Consider the following 20,509-nt stretch of genomic DNA (forward strand, 5'->3'; position numbering starts at 1 on the left):
ATGACTTGGGACAAGGGGACATTAATTTATAAGTAATGGAACTGCTCCATGTCTACACAAAGATGACTTGGGACAAGGGGACATTAATTTATAAGCTAGGTCCTATGAGGCTAAGTATATCATCTAGAGATAAAATTCCCAGCTCAGATAAGTCCCTTACCCATAGTCCCTTTTAGATGACTAATGAATATGCATTAATTCATTCAGTATCTGTTTATTAAGAGCCTGCAATAGAGATGGCTCAGCTGTTGATTGTTGAGTGCCCCGGAAGAGAGACAGGAAACGCGTAGAGCAAGTTGGCTACGAAGACTAGTCATATCAGTGAGCTCTGGGGGGAGTCTGAGGCCCTACCTCGTGAATAAAGTAGATAAGCAGCCAAGGATGACTCCTCACATCAGCCTTGGGTTCCCACATGTATACACACACATACACATCTGTCTGTACACACATATACACACACCACTCACATGTCCACACAGGACAGGTGGAAAAAGAAAAGGACCTATGATAGGTACTTTGATAGATAGGAAGAGCCATGGGGAAAAAAAATACTTTAAAAACTCCCCCCTCTTGCCGCTTGCTGCTTTTCCAGGGGACCCAGGTTCGGTTTCGGTTCCCTTCACCCTGTGGTTGCTCACAGTCACTGGTATCTCCAGTTCCAGGTAATCTGTGCCTTCTTTTGACCTCCATGGCTTTCGCTTTCTCTCTCTCTCTCTCTCTCTCTCTCTCTCTCTCTCTCTCTCTCTCTCTCCAGTTTTTCAAGATAGGGTCTCTCTGTGTAGTCCAACTGTCCTGAGACTCCCTTTGTAGACCAGGCTGGCCTTGAACTCACAGAGATCCACTGACCTCTGCCTCCCAAGTGCTGGGATTAAAGGTGTGCACTACCACCACCCTGCAGAACATATCTCTTTTATTAAAACTTATTCTAGCTAAAAAGCCAAGGGTAAATACCTTTCTGGAACCAAGTATGAAAACACCATCCTCTCTGTTTTCAAAGGCATCATCCGCATCCTCTCGAGAGTGTCATGGACATGTGGGACATGTGTACCCAGTCGGCAGCTGCACCGGCCAGACCTGAGGTCAAGCATTAAGATACAAATTTGTAGCTCAGGGTGAGAAAAGAACAGAAAGAAAACAGGGTAGAATATAAAATAATAGGGAACATGGGTATTGGAACTCTAGGTGGAGTGTCCAGGGAAACCCTCACTGAGAAGACGGCTTTAATGGAAACCTGGCTGGTGACGTGGAGGGACATAAACCTATATGGGAAGTTTATTCTACCGGAGCGTCTTAAGTGCTGTTCCTGGTCGATATTGAGAAGGATAACTTCCTTCTGATGTCTGGTCCTTCCTCTGTGACTCCCCCCCACCTCCTGGAGCCTACAGGGCCTGTTGTTTTCCAAGTATCAATGACTAGTCTGAGTATGTTGGGAATGTCACGTCTCTTTCATCTGGAGTTTCATGAATCTTAGTTTGGGAAAAGACAACTTATAGTCTATTTTTATATAACTTTTTCCTAGCCATTGTTTTTACCCAACCTTTTTTTTTTCTAGAAATGTAGATGACTGATAAAAGTCTCAAATGCTCTCTTCTTATGTTAAAAGCTTTCATAAAGTGTCTGAAATACTTGAAAGTCTGTTAGCATGAGAAGGGGAGGGACAGCCACCCAGTCCTGGTGGCAGATGTTCAGACACAGTGACCGACATGGCTCTCCCTCCGAACCTGAGGGTCCCTTCATCCGGTCAGCTCTAAGGAAGTTCCTCTGGTTTCTACAGTAGGATGCCACCCCCCAGCATAGGCCTGTAAACCTGACCAGTTGTAATCCAGCCTTGGATAAGCTAGGAAGCATGAGGTTGAGCCAGGCTCCACCCTTTCAGCTCTGTATGTGCATGCTCAAGGAGCCTGGCACTCGTGGGTCTCTTTGGTTTGTAATGAATTCTTCCCTTGAAGATTTCAGTGTTAGCTTTCTCTCATCTGTCCATAAGCTTCTCTCTTTTTTCTAATTCTTTGATGTGTGGGTTTTTTTTTTTTCCTCTTTGCCATTTCAGTGGTGTTTCTGGAGGATATGTTTGTTAGGTGAGATGCCATACTTAACTAAAAGCCATCTGTTTCCTTTTCAGTCTCTTCTCATTAATATTTACCCAGTGGTGTTAGTCTACGCCCCTCCCCCCATGGCTTCTCACAAATATACAAACACCAGGACTCAGATGAAACCTCAGCATCTTTGATTTAACACTTCAGTTATCCATGACCAGATAGCAGGCGAAGGCAAATGTGTTCGTTTCTTTTCTGCTATTTCTAATGGTAAATACCCTGGCCTAACAACACCAACTAGGGGAGAAATAGCTCATTTGTCTCACAGCTCCAGAAGGATAGAGTCCAGCGTGGCAGGAGAAAACATGGCAGCAGGCAAGGAAGGCGTGACAGCAAGAGCAGAAGCTGGAAGATCACATTTTATCTGCACACAGAGAAGAGTAGATGGGGGCCGGCTGTAAACCTTCAAAGTCCTCCAGTGGTGTGCTTCCTCCAGCAAGGCTCCATTTGCTAAAGGTTTCACAGCTTAACCAAACACTACCCCTGGCAGAGGAACAAGTGTTCAAACCCACTGTGGACACTGATAACCAAACCACAGTAGCAAGTGCGGTAGCTTGAGACTGCTCCTACTGTCTGCTAGCTAGGACTCTCCAGTCACAGCAGTGCTTGGTGGGGACATGTCCTTTCTGTCACTTGACTCGGGAGTTCATGTTCATCCCGTGTTCCTCTCTGCATGAGGGTGTATTGCTGGAGCAGTCAGACGCAGCTGCCATTCTTCTACATTTGACCTCTTTGGGGGCTTAGGTTGGAGTCCTCAAATTTGGGTTCTGAAAGGGATCACTGTTAAACCTTGCTTATCAAGAAGACAAATCCATTGTGCCAGCAGGTGTCTGGTCTTCACTTTGTGCCACATTGGTTAATGTCTCATTGGCCAAAATAAGACATACGTCACCCCGCTTGGAACTCTGACTTTCAGTGATGGTATCTGTGGGAACCAACTTGTCCCATTTTTATTTGGAATGTCAAGGTGCCAGCCTCTTGAGGGGAGTTTAATATGATATAAGCGTTCGATAGCTATAGAAAAACCACAGAGATGTGCTGTTTCCACTTGAAGTGTTTCCGAATGAACCTCTGAGACAAGCTCTGAATCTTATCTTATTTATGCCTTGCTATAATGATTAGGTCTCCAGTCAATGAACTAATGCTAAAAATAAACCTACAAGGTCAAAGTCCTAAATATACCTTCTGAGGATGATATGTATTGCCTTTTACTATAGGCATCAAGGTTAGAACTTTGTCCTTTTGATTCTAGAACAGGGGGAAAAATGGCCTGGTTAACACCTGCCCAAAGAGAATAACCGGGTGATTACATAATAACCAGACAATGCGTTCTGTGGAAGCTCCAAACAAACAGCCCCCGTTGCTTGCTCTCCAGGTTTATTCTGAACATCTATAATTGTGTTGTGTTAGAAGTGGCTCAGCTTAGGTTTCACACCCACGGTTCTTGATCCGTGGGCTGATGACTGCATATACTTTTGCGTGCAGGTGTTCTCTACCTCCAGTATGGAGATGAAACCAAACAGCTGCGGATGCCGAATGAAATCACAAGCGCGGACACGATCCGTGCTCTCTTCGTAAGTGCCTTCCCACAGCAGCTCACCATGAAAATGCTGGAGTCGCCCAGCGTTGCCATCTACATCAAAGACGAAAGCAGAAACGTCTATTATGAGTTAAATGATGTGAGGTAAGTAGTTTGGGGGCGTTGTTGTAGGTAGTAGTTTGGGGGCGTTTGTTTATTTCATTTTGGGGGTCTCTGACCACCCATTGGGTGTCTAGAGTTTGTACTCAGTCCATATTCCCCTCAGCCTGATGGAGAAACCCCAGTCATTCCATTTGACTGCTGCCACAGATGGAAGGGTGTCCACCCTCTGGCTGCCTACAGTTGAGTACAAGGATGCGAATGGACATCTTCCATGCAGACCTTTGAAGTGTGTGTAACTAGCTCTGCCTAGGTGATAGCTGACAGGAGCATAAGAAAAGACCCAGCCCTGCATTTCATCTGAAGGTCAAGGAAACTAAAGCCCAGGGAGGTGGTAAAGAAATGCCAAGAGCTAAATTCATACTTTAGACTGACAATTTCAAACTCCCTCACAAACTGCCCTTTTTCCCGTGACAGAACTTGTAGATGTTTTAAGTAATGATCCTACTGGGTCTTCTTTTGTGCCTCACAAGTTCGAAATGAAACTAAACTCAATGTCTGCCAATTACACTGAGAAGCAGTCCCACATGCCAGTTCTGAAAGAGTCATCCTTTACCCAAGGGTGTCACCTGCTGAAGGGACTTTCTCTGGGAAGCGTGGTTGGACAGATTAGCAGGAAACAAAAGCCTTGTCCTTAATTGCATTGTTGTTATCGGTAGAATGAGGGCCCCTTCTGATCTGTCCCCATAAATCAGCTGTAGAAACGGGATTTAAATTTATATAAACAAGCGGTTGCTATTATAGTTGTAGTAGGAGCTGCGGGCCTCTTCCCACAGCCCGGTTCCCGGCCACCGGCTAGCTTATACCCCAAAATAACAACACACAAACTGTATTCATTTAAACACTGCCTGGCCCATTTCTATTAATGTGTGTAGCACCGAGGTACGCTTACTGGGAAGATTCTAGCCTACGTCCATCCTGGGTCAGAGCTTCATCACATCTGCCCCAGAGAGCAGCGGCCTGGCAGCTGAGCTCACTTCCTCTTCCTCCCAGCATTCTGTTCTGTTTACTCCACCCACCTATGTTCTAACCCATCAGGGCCAAGCAGTTTTTTATTGGCCAATGACCTTCCTCCATCATATAGTCCCTAAATAGTTTAGAAGTCAAATGCTTAATCTAGTCCTTACATTTTATGGAACCAGGAAATTAGGTGTATCAAAGTTAAGGGGCTTATTCAAGAGCACACAGCCAATTAAGACAAACACACAAACACACGCACATGTCCAGGATGTCCAAATGTTCAGCCCAAATCATGAGGAGCACAAGACAGACTTTTTGGTCACTACCCTGGAAAGGGCAGGCTCCCCTGTTTCTTCATCATGGAAATAGCAAGTCGTACTTTGTAAAATGTGCCTGCAGAGCATGAATGCAAGCTGATCCATATCTAGCAGCAACCCCGGATGACTACTAAGGCGGTGCCAGGGTGTAATTTAGGGCTTTCATTACTTGACACATGCCCCAAGCTATAGGTGGTACTACAACTGTTGTGCAACTTCCTGCTTTTGGAAAACAGGTTTAAATATTTATGACCACTGAAAAGTCATGCTTATTTTTTAGATAAATTATTAATCAAGCTATCACCATTTTTTTTAATTTACAAAACATAAAGTTAAACCGGAGGTAATCACGTTATATTGAAATGTATATCGCTGATAATATAAAGCCGTGTGTTATTTTTTACATGGACAGACCACTTCACGGCGATCACCTTCTATTTCCACACTCATGGGTAGAGAGGCCCTGAGGGACAATAGCAGTGACTAAGTGCTGGACTGCAGACCCTAAAGCTGTCAGGAGGCGATTGGGAGCACTTGGACTCCTCTGACTTTCAGCCGATTGAAACATTTACATATTGCCATGAGTTAGAAAATGTTCTAAAGCCTTTCCAAGTTCTAAGGTAGGGTTCCTTGGGCTTGGTCTTGCATTATTTGGAAATGTCAGGAGCCAAGGAAGGAAAAGATCATGGTCCTCCTCAATGGAAATCCATCCGATAAAAGAGCTGAAAGCAGTGCTTATTAGAAAAGACACTTTTTAAACCCTGGTAATGTGAGGATATAGCGCAAGTTATCAGGGATAAGGCCTGGGTTTTAGTCCATGCCCCACTTCCAGATAAACACAGACACACATGCACATATGAACACATACACACATACATGCACACAAACATACACACAACCTAATAATTCTCAGATATATTACTGTGTTGTTTGTTTCTTATTGCAATAATGATAACTTGTTGGCACTTAGCCTACCATTCTCTCTCCTTAAGTTGCTTTTTGTTTCTTTAATTTAAATGTGAAAAATGGGCCTAAAAGTATTCAGAATAAAATACTTGTTTTTGGTGAATATCATGTTTACCTTAAATGACCGTTGTGTATCTTCCCTGGAGGACCATTTACTCTTTAGTTTTTGTACATAGGATGTTTTAATTTAAGTTCAGTGATGGAAATTTTTGCCACAAACATTAAGTAATACATTAAAAAAAAGAATACAGGTAGGTGTAACTAAAGACAGCGGCTTTAATCTTATGAAGTCATAATTTTATTTCTATCGGTGTTCTAGATGTCAGAGCCCATTTGCTGACCATTTGACTAGTTCGTTATTGTACTGGCTTCACGTATTTTCCTCAGGGAGGTACTGAAGAGAGGTCAGGCCAGGATGCTGTATGGTAAATGTCTCCACAATGCAGTCTGGCCTTTTGCAGTTGGCTCATCTCAGATGGATAAGTTTCTAAATTAATCATAAACCAAGCTCATATATTTTAAATACATTTACAATCACAGTAAGACTCTCTCATGGCTAGTGAGATTTCCAGTTTCAACACATGTCACACATGACATCTGCTAGCCAGAGGCTGGGTTCCTTTCATGAACCGCCACATCCTTACTCCCGCCTCTCTTCTCTGCATTAACCTAGCCCCTGCTGATAATAACGACTGCCTGCTCCCTCAAACTCACTTCTAATGAGCTATCTGAAACATGAAGCAGCAATGCAAGCTAGGACTAGTTGATGCTTCAAAGCAATAGCTGGCAGGTATTTAGAGAGAAACAAGACTCCTCCTAGAATCCTCCACTTCATTTAAAACACAAATATGACCTAAAGATCCCAGTGGTTGTGGTCAACCCACTCAATGCAAGGATACAAGAAAGATCCCATCTGCCTGCCCACTGCCCCTCAGCTCCAGCCAGCATTGGATGGAACCGCAGTGTAGGTAGGCTAGAGGCCCACAGACCAATCTAAGGAGAGAGGAGGGCCACTTCTGTGTGATTTGAAGGTTTGCTCTGCGCAGGATGCAGAACCCCTGTCTTCTGCAGTTGGAGTTCTTGGCTCTACAACTGGGATCAAAAGCAGTGAAGACTCTGCTGTTTTCCCTTTGTGCTTCAATTTGTATGGAGAAAAGTATCTAAAAATACCCTGTGGGGGACAGAAATGCATTGTTAAATATACTGAATTTGATCTCTTTTGATATTTTTTTCTACATTCTGTATGCGTTTTGTTTCCCTTGCTGAGCATGTCAGAAAGAAAAAAATCATTGTTATGTGTACATTAATTAGATAAGAAGAAAAGCAGGTGTTTTGGCAAAGTAAACAATTAAGTATTTAAATATTAACCAAAGCTCTTTGAAGGTATTGTAAATATTGGCATTTTACTGCCTTCAGGAGTGTTAGTTTTCCACACTCTGAAGCTTGAAAGCAAGTTCTTGTTACCTGATATTTATGGGTGGACGTTAATACTGCAAGAATAACACGTTCCCTAGGAACGAGACGAGGGGAGAAAAGCCAGAGTCATTTTTCTTCTTCTCTTCCTTATTTATCTTTGCCCATTTCATGGTGAAAAGACTTTTTGTCTGGTTCATGGTAGTCAACCGCCGGAGTGTCTGTCTCTGTCTTTTGCCTGATGCTTAAGGGCAGGGAGAGGAAATGGCCAGAATCAGGCTCCTTTCCTCTGCCATAGTGATGGATGTGTTTGATTCCAGGAATATTCAAGACAGATCCCTTCTCAAGGTGTACAACAAGGATCCTTCACATGCATTTAACCACATGGCGAAAGCTGTGAACGGAGACGTGAGGGTGAGTACCGCTGCTGGAGTGCGGACTGTGTTCCCAGCTCGCACTGTCCCTTCCTCTCACAGCCAACCACCACTACTACCACATTTCCCGGGATCGTGTTGCTTGTCTTGTCTGGTGACTCATTTGTTCACTGATAAAACAATAAGATGTCCTGGTCACTTGAAGGATCGAAATTAGAATGGGGTTGGTTCTACCTTCGTTCCCTTAGCATGGATCTCAGTTCTCATCTTTACTCACTTACGTACGTATTTTAGTGGTACTCAGGATGGAATGCAGGGTCCCCCTTTCGCTGGGCTGTTCTGTATCCTCCACCTCAAGCACAGAGTTTAGATAACTCTTCACTCTGAAGATATCAACGGCATCTCGAAAGCCTTCTGTCTCAGTGTCCTTGGTCTGTAACGCATTAGCTTACTAGGGAATCTGTTGCAATGCTTCCGCTTAGTAAAAACAAACAAAAAAAGTGCATGAGCTGCGTGAGAAAGCAATTCTTGGTCTCACTGTAGCTGTTTCCAACATCCTCATGCGGTTGCTCACCTGCTAACTCAGGGCTGTTTTCTCTTAATGGCAAGCATCATCACGTCTTCTCTGAACCATGTTGAGGGCTGAACGTAAGTACCTACATGATTCAGAAGCTGAACTCTCCAGATTTAGGTCATTTTAGGAGATTGCCCCAATATTTATAACACTCAGGGATGTCTGGAAGAAAAACTATGGGAAAACTGTATGAGAAGAGTCTGAGAATCACATTAATACAAGTCCACTGGGAGGGGCTGTGTCCAATGTAAATAAAAGTGGGGAATAAAAGCGTCAATTTCTTGGTTGGGCGGTGGTGGTGCACACCCTTAATCCCAGCACTCGGGAGGCAGAGGCAGGCTAATCTCTGTGAGTTTGAGGCCAGCCTGGTCTGCAACAGCTAGTTCCAGGGTAGCTAGGGCTGTTACAAAGAAAAACCGTATCTCGAAAAAAACAAAACAAAAAACAACCAAAAAACGAATCAATTTCTTGAAATGCACCGTTTCCCCAACACATACACAGAGTGCATGCGGTCACCTACAAGGACACTGGAATTCAACTTTAAAAAAATACTTTTTATTGTTAATGAAATCTAGGCATTTCCTACTGGTCTTTCCGTGAGTGAGCTGCGCTCTGCTTCCTCCTGATGTCCATGTGTTTCTTCTTGCTGCCGTAACAAATGATGGCCAGTTTGGTGTGCTAAAACAACACCTATTTACAGCCCTGTGTGTCTAGAGAGTCTTAACAGTCTAAATAAGGACTGGCCAGCCAACCAAATTCTTTCTAGAGAGTCAGTGTATGTGTGTCCATCTGGCCTGTTTTCTGGTAGTCTCCTATGTTGATTTGCAACCCCATTTTCAATCCTTTGGCCCTGCTTCCCTTGTCAAATCTCCCATCTTCCACTGTCCGCTTTTAAAGACACTCGGCGTTACCGTGGCTCTGCTCATGGTCTGGGGGACCCCCTGTTCTCAGGGAGGCTGCACAGCAGCCTTGGTGTCACGGTCTCTTATACCCTAGCATCACATGTGCAGCGCGTTAGGCTGCAGAATCTACGGGGACCAGAGCTCTACCTTCCTCCTGGGATGTGTGAGTTTCAATGCAGGAAGGGTCAGGAGATCCAGCTGAGGGCTCCAGAAGAATGCCTATGAAATTCTGGATCGCATTGTCAGCCAAGGCCCAGTGGGACCAGGACCCACCGTTTTGAAGGGAAAGGCCTATTATGTCCTCAACTGCTTTTCTTTTTCTTTTTTCTTTTTCTTTTCCCCATGTGATTCAAACTAAAGGTTGCAGTGCTACTTCAGAAAAATCTAGAATTTTGTTCTTAGTCAGTTACATGTAACTGCAAGCCAGAACCGTGTGAACACAATGGGCCATTCCTTTAAGGGAGCCTAAGTGGACATCACGAGACCCTGGGTGGCATGACTCTGCTGTGCTCTTTCTGGGAAACACCCAAGTTTTGTCCTTGGGGCATCTTTAGTTTGGATGTGCCTTCCTTCCACCTGTCCTTCTGCCATACTGTTTCTGTTACACAGAGCCCTTCCTCAGACAGGCGCCCCCCAGTTGTTTCTGGGGAGGCCGGCATGTGGCTGCGGGAGACACCTGTTTTAACTCTGAAGCACATGTGGTGCCTACACAGACAGGACTTGCGGTGGGAACCAGGAGCATCCAATAGTAACCATGTGCATGTAAGCTATTAAGATGCACAGACTTTGCTCTGGACTCCAGCAAAGCCCTTCAGCATTTGCTTGTGGATAAAACACAAGTGCTTCCTTTCTGGATTGTTCAGAGCCCACTTCAGATAACAGTTATGTGTGTGTGAGAGAGGAACTCAGTCATTGCCCTCAAATGAAAGACAACTGTTTATAATGTAGTCAGTCAAAAGTCCTGTATTTTAGTAAAGATTACTCAGAAGTGAGAATCACAAAAAGCTCTGTCAGAACCATCTAGGTATGATCACGTCTGATCAGTATAACTTAGAACCTTTCCTTAGATTCCCAAAACTAAGATGTGGTAATCTTCCAGCCTCTCTTTGGGCTCTGGGAATTGGAGCTGTCTGCTCTCTCCCAGTGAGTACAGCTGCATTGCTGGGAAAAGGCAAGAATTTTGCTAAGCCTTGCCTGTATACAGTCCAGCTGTAAAACATCACTGCTAGTGTGAACAGAACGGAACAGAGCAAGTACCAGTTGTTATCATAGACTTAGACTAAGCCAAGCTCCATGGTGGGCCAGAGCACACTGCGTCCTCCTGTGCGTAGGCACTGTGAGCGTGACCATGAAGGAATGTCATGACAACCCTTCACCTGCACCTGATGTCATTAGACGTCACTCACTAGCCTCCCAGAGACAGCCTGGGCCAGACCTTTGGGCTCTCCGCTCCTTCCCAATAAACAAGCATATGAAAAAAGACATGAATTGGAACAAGCTGAGGAGCCGTAGCAGCAATGCCTAGAGTCTGCAATGACCTCTGAGATTTTCCTTAAACAAGGACTTTAATACCTTGCCTTTGAGTCAGAGGAAATGGGAGACTGTGGATCTACAATTTACAGGCCGTTCTCCCAGAGCGGTTTTATGATAAGAATGGTGTGGCCCAGGAAGCAAGTTAGACCAAAGTATTAACTCCGAGGTTACAGGCCTCTGAGTGTGCATGGAATTTTTGTGGGGAAGCAGGCGTCTAGTTTTTCATTTAACATCTCGCTGAGCCTTGCTGAGGCCTCTGTGTCTAATGAGACTTGTTCTTGGCTAGAACTGAACATACCTAACTGGACTCCTGAGTCTGCTGATGCTTTCCACATGGGTGTAAAGCACCCCAATCTAATGTAGTCACTTGGCTTTTGTTCCTTACATCAGGTAGGTTTGATCATTCAATTCCCAGAGAACTGGTACCACCATGTGGAGCAGGCCCTTCTGAATACATTATGTGTGCTTATTCACAAATTATATATACCTCGAAGGTCATCCATTCTGTTTCATGGCTCTCAAAGGGAACTTTTGACTTCCTGTTCGCTAAACCTGGTTGTTACCTGATCTTTGGGGGCTTCCCTATTTCTTGTGTAATTAATATTATTACCCAAGATTCTCTGCTGTCATTGTGAAATGCTCTCAGCCTACTGTGGATCTTACTCATATGTCTCTAATTTTTTACTTGAATGCAGACAACCGCTGGATTTACATTTAGGACACCCTCCCCAGAATTAACCTTGCGTCTTAAATTAACTACCAATACCCAAGTCAGTTGCTGCTTCCCGGTTGTTTTCTATTTGAGCCTGTGTTGATGATGAGGAATGGTCTACTTAGAAGCCAGTGATTTCCATTCCACACCATGGCTAAATTCTTTGCATACGTGCAGCACATGCTAGCTTCCTTTATTCTGTAGACCTTTCCTTTGTGTCACTCCCAATGGCTTCAGTGTGTTCAGTCAGGATTTGCGCAGTTTAAGCTTCTCTCTCTCTGTCTGTCTGTCTGTGTGTCTCTCTCTCTCTGCTCTTCTTTTAGTTTGACCTTGAACTTGTGATTTTTTTTTCATCTTATCACTGCTTTAGCTACTGTTTAAAAACTATAACTCTGTGAATGAACACAGAAATGGATTTCTAGATCCTCATTCTTTAATTCTAAACCCACGTGTGTAACCTCTAAGCCACTGGTTCTCACCCTTCCTAAAGCTGTGACCTTTTTATATAGTTCTTCATGTTGGGGTGACCCTCAACCATAAAATTATTTTTGTTGCTACTTCATAACTGCTTCTTTGCTATTGTTTTAGGTCATAACATAACTCTATGACCTGCAACCCCTGTGAAAAGGGCCATCCGACCCTCTCCAGAGAGCTTGAGTCCTACAGGTTGAGAACCACTGCTCTAAGCTGTTACCTTCACATTGAATTTTCTTCCAGTACTTTTAATTCTACTACTGAAGAACTCCCTTGATTCTCAACCTCTGCAGGATGGAGGGCCTGTGTGTGGGTCCTCACACCACACGCCCACCCATGCATGTGCAGGGAATGGAGCCTGAGAGATCTGAAAACACTGCATTTGTGGCTAGAGGAAAGGTTTCAGTGGTTTAGAGCAAGTCCTACTCTTACAGAGGACCTGAATTCAGTCCCCAGAACCCATATTTAATAGATTATAACCAGATATAACTCCAACTTCTAGGCGTTAGATCCCCTCTTCTGGCCTCCTCAGGCCCTGCACTCTGGTACACAAACCCACACACAGACATACATACCTACACCTAATTAAAAATAAAAACATTTTTAAAATTAGGCTACTAACCTCCCTGATAACTATCCTTCAAAATATTCAACCATTCTCCAGCACTTGTCCATGTCTCTCACGAAGTGTCTCACAGACAGTTCTCTGGTGTCTGTACTCCCGCCAGGGCTAACTCGTGAGCTTTTATTAGGCACTGGCAAGTATTTAGTCCCCAAGACAAATCCTTGAGGCAGACGTTGGTGTGGTCTGCATATTTATAGCGATGAGCACTTGTTTGTGTTAAGCAGTTGCTTAGCTAGAGGAAGGGGACTGCTATCACCCGAGGAGGCTGCTTCCTAGTAAAGGTACACAGCTCACCTCCACTGGTTTAACCACAGGGCTCGCCGTTCTTGCACCTGCTCATTTCTTACTTCCCATGTCAATTTTTTCTTGTTCTTTGTGTCCAGAGTGCCCTTTGTCTCCTCATATTTCGGCCTGCTAGGGACATATGGAACACTCAACGTGTTCCCGGTGTGGCCTGCAATGTCATGGTGGTGAGAGGTGCATTTTCAATGAATTTTCAGTGGTCTAGCAAGAAAGGATCAGGTCCGGAGGGAACCAACTCAAAGGGGATTAATTTAGTTCCCGAAACTTGATTATGGCAGCCCTGGTTCTCACAAAGTGAGGGAGGCTACTCACATGCCCGGCTCCGTCTTTACGTGACCTTTTCCCTTTCTGCTCGTTTGCCGAATTGTTGAATAGACTCGCCCTTGCTATTCACCTGGACCTGGATCTGGGTTTCCTATCCAACTGAAGGGGGAGGGGAGGCAGCAGCAACCAAAAATGTCCAACCCCTTGGATATTTTGTTATAGCAACACAAAATGGACTAAGTCTTCTCTTTTAATGTACTAATGGACAGTCATCTCATTCCTCCAACGAATGCTAGCATATAAAACCACGGGAGGACGTGCCGTCCGCTAAAGCTGTGCTCGAGGGCTGTCGGTAGATCCTGAAGAGAATGGGCCAACTGCAAAAGACAGCTTTAAAACTCTTTGGAAAGTTTTAACATGTGTTAGGCATCAGAAGATATTAAGGGATAACTGGCAGCTATATGGGTTAGAATAACAGGTTGGCACTTTAAAAAAAATGAAACATACTAAAGTATTTACACGTTAAACGACATGCTGAATGAAGTTTTCTTTAAAATACTCCATCAATGGGAAAAAAGTAGTAGAGGGAACAACTTTGAAAAACATAGAAAGGTAACAGGGGCTCCTTATTTTTTCTCTATTTTTTTTATGTCTTAAAATTTCTACTGTAAAATGTTTAAAAAGTAATTAAAATTAAAAACTGTTTTTCGGGCCTACATGAAAGATGGCCTGCTGCAGAAGGCTTCTGAGTGGTCAGTGTAATCCCGGCTTCCCTCTGAGGAGCAAGAACACACATTCTCTCTTACTCTAACCCCTTAGTCACGTTCACCTTATCCCGAAAACGGTGTGCTACGTTCACCTCCATGTCTCCCTGAAGCCAGTGTGGCATTCGGAGGAGCGGTAGAGTAGATGTGGGCTGCCGTGGGTCAGTCGATGTGGGGTGCGGGGGGGCGGTAGATGTGGGGTGCCGAGGGGTGGTAGATGTGAGGTGCGGAGGGGTGGTTGATGTGGGGTGCGGAGGGGTGGTAGATGTGGGGTGCAGAGGGGTGGTAGATGTGGGGTGCAGAGGGGTGGTAGATGGGGGGTGCGGAGGGGTGGTAGATGAGGGGTGCGGAGGGGCGCGGGGGGCCGTAGATGCAGAATGCAGAGGAGCGGTAGATGTGGGGTGCAGAGGGGCGGTAGATATGGGGTATGGGGTGGGGTGGTAGATGTGGGATGCGGAGGGGCGGTAGATGTGGGGTGTAGAGGGGTGGTAGATATGGAGTACGGGGGCAGTAGATATGGGGTACGGGATAGGGTGGTAGATGTGGGGTGCGGAGGGGTGGTAGATGTGGGATGTAGGGTGTGGGGTGCAGGGGGCAGTAGATGTGGAGTGAGGGGTGGGTTGGTAGATGTGGGGTGCAGAGGGGCGGTAGATATGGGGTACGGGGTGGGGTGGTAGATGTGGGTTACGGAGGGGCGGTAGATGTGGGGCGCGGTCACAGCCCAGAACAATGGTTACTGTGTTGCTACAGATGTTGTGATGTTCCTAGTGAGGACCCGCTGTAAAAATATCCCGTCTCCCTCCCAAGAATAGTTCCCTTCTCCTGGTTTATTTTTATCATGTGGACACTTGGAGTCTTGTACGTGATCATTTTCCTTCTTTGTCTTGCTACTCTCAAGCTTAGAATTAGATTTGTGGCCCACCCACAGCAAGAGTGCAGGCACTTGCAGGCTGTAGTTTGTGTGTTGGCTTGGTTCCTGGCCTCCCCCTTTAATTTCCTTGCTTTTCTTCTTCCTCTTGCCGTGTATTCCTCTTGGCTTTTATTTTTTTCCTTACAGGATTATAATAATTCATGTGAGCTGTATTAGTTTCTTTGCAGAATCTGTCCAGACATAAATAGTATTTTCTGTGTGCCATTGTTCCTGATGTCAGATCATAGGCCCTCCTGTGTCTGTGGTGAAAGCAGCATGGGAAAGCCCTTCAGATTTTAACTAAATTTAAAGTCTCTGCAAAATAGGTGTGCTGAATCCATTTTTTTTTCAAATGATAAAACTGAGGCTCAAGAAGCCTCCCTTCAGCTCACACGCCTGACAACCATTACCCACCAGATCTGAGCCCGCTTCTTTTAGCTCACACAGCTGACAACCACTACCCACCAGATCTGAGCCCGTTCTTTTAGCTTCCTTGTATTCAGCCCTAGCTTTCCTCTCTTGATGTTTACATATATGCTTTATGAGTTACAAAAAGTTATATAAAAGAAGTTACTCTTCCTAGTACAATGTACAAAATATTTTTTATTTATTCTAGTTTTTATTTATTTACTTATTGTTTGCTTTGTTTCTTGACATGGTTGGATATCCCCTCCATGGTGGCCTCTTTTACTTTGTCCCATCTTGTTCTTTGATGACGACCTAAAAGATAACAACAGCACAAAGAAACAAGGAGGGAAGGGAAGAGGGAGTTACACAAAGAGGAAGGGGGGAGATGGAGGAGGTGACCAGGCTGCAGAACTCTTGTGTCTCTTGCATTCTGGCTAAGATGAAAGTTTTGGATTTGGGAGGAACCAAATAAGGCTGTAGGAATGGAAGTCTACCACAGAGATGGAATATCAGAAAACACTCCCTGACTTCGTTCATTGTTTGTGCTGCCTGTCCTAGCCAGGCCCCTCTACCTGTTCAGTGGCAGTGGTATTAGAAACCCATGTTCATGATTCACTTACTCTATGCCCGGCATCTTGTTCAGTATTGCTATTATATTCATTCTTATCCGATTTCCATAACACAATGAGAGAGAAATTCCTGTGATTCCCTGAGGAGGAAGAGATGAAGTTGAGCAGAGTTAGTCAACCCATCTAGTACCACACAGGTAGTGAGATGTGGAACTGGATGCAGAGCTCGGCAGAACTCAGTAAGATGGTAATGATCACTTCCGTGACCAGACCATCTTCTTAGTCTCCATCATCAGTGTCCATGGATCACCTCCACGCCTAGGTACTCCCACTTCCTGAAGACCTCATGCAGGAGCCAGGCTTCATCAGACCTTTTCTTCATCACTGTCCTTTTTTGGGACTTCCATGGATACCCCTTCAGCCCCTGTATTCTCCTGGCATGCTCTTCTCTCTTCTTACTTTGTAGTCATAGATACACTCTCCTGATACCAGGTCCCCTTTTCTCTTATCTTCACACTCTCTGCGACTCTCTCACTAGCCCATCCTGCATAGATTCTGACTAAATGCAGTCATGGAAAATATTACTTAGGTCAGCATTTTCCTATTGAACTTTTAATGCTTTATTTACTAATGTCAATACAATGGTCTGTAAACAGGCTGCTGGTGGTTTGCAGCCCATTCCCAGTGAGGAACAAGAATGCCTGCTTGTCTTCCCGCATTCTCCTTTCCATCTCTGCAACAGGACAGTGGTTGTTTTCCCTGGAGATTCAGATGAGAATCACAGTGATGGGAAAAGCCTGGCTTTCTCAGACACAGTGACTGTGGGAAATGCACATCTGCCAGCCTCCCCACCCTCGAAAGAGTGAGTCCCAGGGGTTGCACTCACCTGCACTAGAAATCTAGCACTCCTGTTAAAAAACCTAAGTAAGATACCGTGTGTTGCTGTATACACAATTCCTGACGACAAAAACTGCCTTTAGGTGGAGTGGGTTGTTATCATTTCAAATATCTTCAAACGCCTAAACTAAGCATTATGATTTTACAATAGTGAGCATCACCCCACAACTATAAAATGTCGGAGAAATCCCCCCACCCCCTGCAGCCTGCTGAGCCAGCTCTTTCTACCAGTCATGCTTCCTCCAGATCCTGACAGTAAACAAGGCAGATGTTGAAACCCCTGCTTCCAAATATCTGTCTGACCAGGAATCAGAATAGCCAATGATCGATGCCGATATCCACATCTGTTATTTTTCTCATCAGCTCCAGGCTGTACGAAGCTTGCCCTTCTCATTGCTAGCATCAGTGAGACTGTGGGTCTTGGTTATGAGCAACGAGCTGCCCCCTTCACCTGTCTCTTTAGGATGGCCGTGTCACAATGATGAGTTTCTCTTGCTGTGGTGACTCACCAGCCAGCGCATTTTAATGCCTTCCCTCCGTGTTCTCAGGTCTTCGCTTTCTCAGAAGCAACCTGCACATCAGACAGGCAGCTTCCAACGGATGCAAATCTCATTTTTCCTGCTGCGTGGCCGCTTGTTTTCCCTTGCACGTCTTTTTGTCATTGAGAGGTTATGACAACATGAGCCATATTGTATTTATAAACATCACGTGTTTCCTTGATCTGGCTGCAGTTTCTGCCAGACAGCACACAGGGAAGAAACATTTCTCGTTGGCTCAGCCTTGGTTTTCGTTATGCTGATTTCCGGAACAGGAGAAACGCATGCCTGTGCGGCTTTAACTTCCACAGAGTAGAAGTCATACCTCTGGATGTCCGTGAAATAGTTTTAACAAGGGTGGAGATTGCTCCTTTAAACCACATGTTTTGACTAAAAGCTTCCTTCTGTAAGAAAGCAAAGCCTCGCGTGTAGTCACCGTGAAGAGACGGGGCTGGAAACATTCGACAGATGGATGGGTGGCCCTGAGGTCACTGTGAGTCCAGAAAGTTTTTTCTAGAAAAGAACGGGCCACGGAAGATGAAAGGTAAGATTTGCCTTTAAAACAGAACGCAGTCTCTCAAGACTGCTCTGTCCGGCTCCGGCACGGGCTGTACCCTCCCTTCCTTGTTGTACATCTCCTGTGTTCTCTCCAGTGAGGAGCTGGAGTTGGAGGTTTTGTTTGAACTCCTTGCGTGCTGCTTTGAAAACCATCTCATTGTTGCTGGAATTAGTCTGTTTTTTTAAAGGTCCCCCCTTTGATTCCACTGGGCTGTCTCTGAACTACAGAGCTGTGAGCCTGTTTCTGTTTAACCTTGTGTCTTAGGAAAGCCGTTGGGAAGTTAGTACAGTTTGCCTAAACAGGGCTCATTCATTAATGGGTTTGTGGCAATCGGCAGTATCTTCATAAAGATATCTTTCATTCAGCTCTGAGATCAGTAGAGAAAATTTAAGAGAAATAAGAGAAAACTCTGTGTGGCTTGTAGTATTCTGGGAGGTTACTAAATTCTTTTTCCAGTGAAATTCTTCTTAAATTGTTCAATTATTTTAGTTTAGAAAGAAAATTAGAAAAATGTCAATTTAACCTTGAGGAAGGAATGCTGAACAAGGGTCCAGTTTTGAAATAGCCTGTTATGTGAAATTTAATGATTGCCTGAACATCTTTGAAAGAAATCCTGGTTATTTGTCACAATAGGTCTATGTAAAATCACATTATAGGAAACATTTAAATGAATTTAATGAGGGGCATGCCCTTTTAAGCCTGTCAGCTTCCTATTAAAGGAACACATGCATGGATCTGCTTATCCATCCTGTAGTGTTTAAATCCCTGTTTGTAGATGATTTTAAAATGTAGGACATTGTTAGCCAATGTGATCTGCAGTCCATGTATCATTTACTATCGTCATCATGGTAACCCTATGACATAAGTACTGTGGTACCCATTTTAAGATTGGAAAACTGAGGCTGAGAGTGATGAAGTAACAAGATCACACACTAGTAAGTAGCAGAGTTGGGACTGAAACCCAGGCTTTCTCTCCAAAGCCTCTGTGTCCGTGTCTTAGACTCACAGCCTTGTCAAGAGCTGAGTTTCAGGCCTGGAGCCAATGCAGATAATTTACCTTGGGAGTAGTTAAAAAGTCATATTTACTCAGTGTCAAGGTACTGTTTTGTACTGTAGTGGGTTTTGCTGTTGTTTGGGAGTCGCTTGTTTGTTTGGTTTTTGTAAATTAGGACCTTTCAAAGCCTAACACTGCGTGAGCTGATGTTTATGTTTGCCACTGGACGGGATTACAAGTGAAAGTGACAGGAAGGCGTCAGCACCAGATACAGCGGAGAAAATGAAAACCCCTGGCATGAGCGACTGTCTCTGCTGCAGGCTTTTGCCATTTCCTTTCCACACAACAAGCAAGAACTGTGTTTGTGGCACAGAGCAGGGAGTGTGTTTGTGAGCTCAAAAATGGACCTGACAGTCTTTAGAAGAGACTGCTCCAGGTACCTCTCCACTGCCCTCTCTGAAAGAGGCAAGAGCAAAGCTGAAGTATATTGGAGGGGGAGGTTCTAGAGTTAGGGCTGCAGGCTTGCTTAGCCTTCCCCTCTCTCCTTAGCCCCTCCTGAAGATCCAGACAACAGCCTGACAGCAGAAAATGTCCATCCTGGTGGTTTGTTATGCAAAGTTCTCACCAGGGATGCAGCTGCTAGCACCACACAGGATTGGGTTTCAGGATCAAGGCCGCCTGCCTCCAACCCTGTTACAGCAAATCATAAAAATTTCAAAACAAAGTTCCTTTTGTAAATTAATATACACTAATTGACTATGCTGTCGTTGATCTGAAATCCAAGGTTGGCCACACAACCAGCCCACCTAAACATCACTTGAAACAGCTTCGCTCCTCTGATGCTCCCAGCCCCCACCCATCCGAAGCCTCGTGCAGGAATAGTTTTGCCACACCCCCTGCCTCTCCTGTGCAAGCCACGCCCCCTTTCTTTGATGTTAGCAGAAGTGGCCTTTGACTGGGAGCCTGCTTCCTTGTCTCCCAGCTGTGAACCTCCTCCTCTCAGATTCTCTGGCCGCACTTTCACTATTCCATACTGCTTGTGGATTTCCGCCAGGGCCGTCAAGACTCTGCCGGACTGTTCAGGGCTTTATCAGCCCAGGCTTCCCGGGTCTGGCGTCCTGCTCCGAGGCAGGCTGACCATTTTTGTGCCTTTTTCAAAGTATCTCAGGTGAGTGGGCTGTTTTCATATACATTTGAGTGTGGAGAGAATAATGTGTTAACGACGCCCAGTGACATTTCTCTCCAGGGTGCTTCCCCCACGGGGTTAGCAGTGTCTTTGCTCGAGTGTGATGTGCAGGAGCGAGAAGTGTTTCCTCTGCTTTTTAGGAAATACTCCTTTAGACTCATGACTCAGGAAACACGCATGACCTGTGCAGTTGGTGTTCCTTCCCTCAGTGGCTAAGCCTGACCAATTTGAAGTCTTTGGGCCCAACAGCTCCAGAGGGACTTGGGCATCACCTTTTGTAAACCATTCACCTGGAAGTTCACATCCAAGAGGCTTAACGTGGTGGGAGAGATTTAGTCAGGTTTACAAACCAAAAAAGGGTAAAAAAATGGTGAAGAAGCCCCAGCTGCCCGCCCCAGACCAGTTCGTTATCCTCACCCCTTGCCATGCTGTGTGGACCTTTGCTACTGCTCTCGTTCCTCTGGGTCTCATCTGGGG

The 20,509-nt window shown here is 45.0% G+C and overlaps 1 protein-coding gene across 7 annotated transcripts in view; it reads left to right on the forward strand.

The window, feature by feature from the left end:
- Positions 1-20,509, forward strand: part of Kiaa1217 (KIAA1217 ortholog) — a 295,596-nt gene that overhangs the window by 197,400 nt on the left and 77,687 nt on the right. For all 7 annotated transcript variants that reach the window (XM_026782971.1, XM_026782972.1, XM_005354733.3 and 4 more), the window contains exons 4-5: positions 3,579-3,777; positions 7,769-7,862. In XM_026782971.1, coding sequence (XP_026638772.1) covers positions 3,579-3,777; positions 7,769-7,862 — 293 coding nt within the window. The remainder of the gene's footprint in view (positions 1-3,578; positions 3,778-7,768; positions 7,863-20,509) is intronic.

Source organism: Microtus ochrogaster, chromosome 16 (assembly GCF_000317375.1).
Source record: "Microtus ochrogaster isolate Prairie Vole_2 chromosome 16, MicOch1.0, whole genome shotgun sequence".
NCBI lineage: Eukaryota > Metazoa > Chordata > Mammalia > Rodentia > Cricetidae > Microtus > Microtus ochrogaster.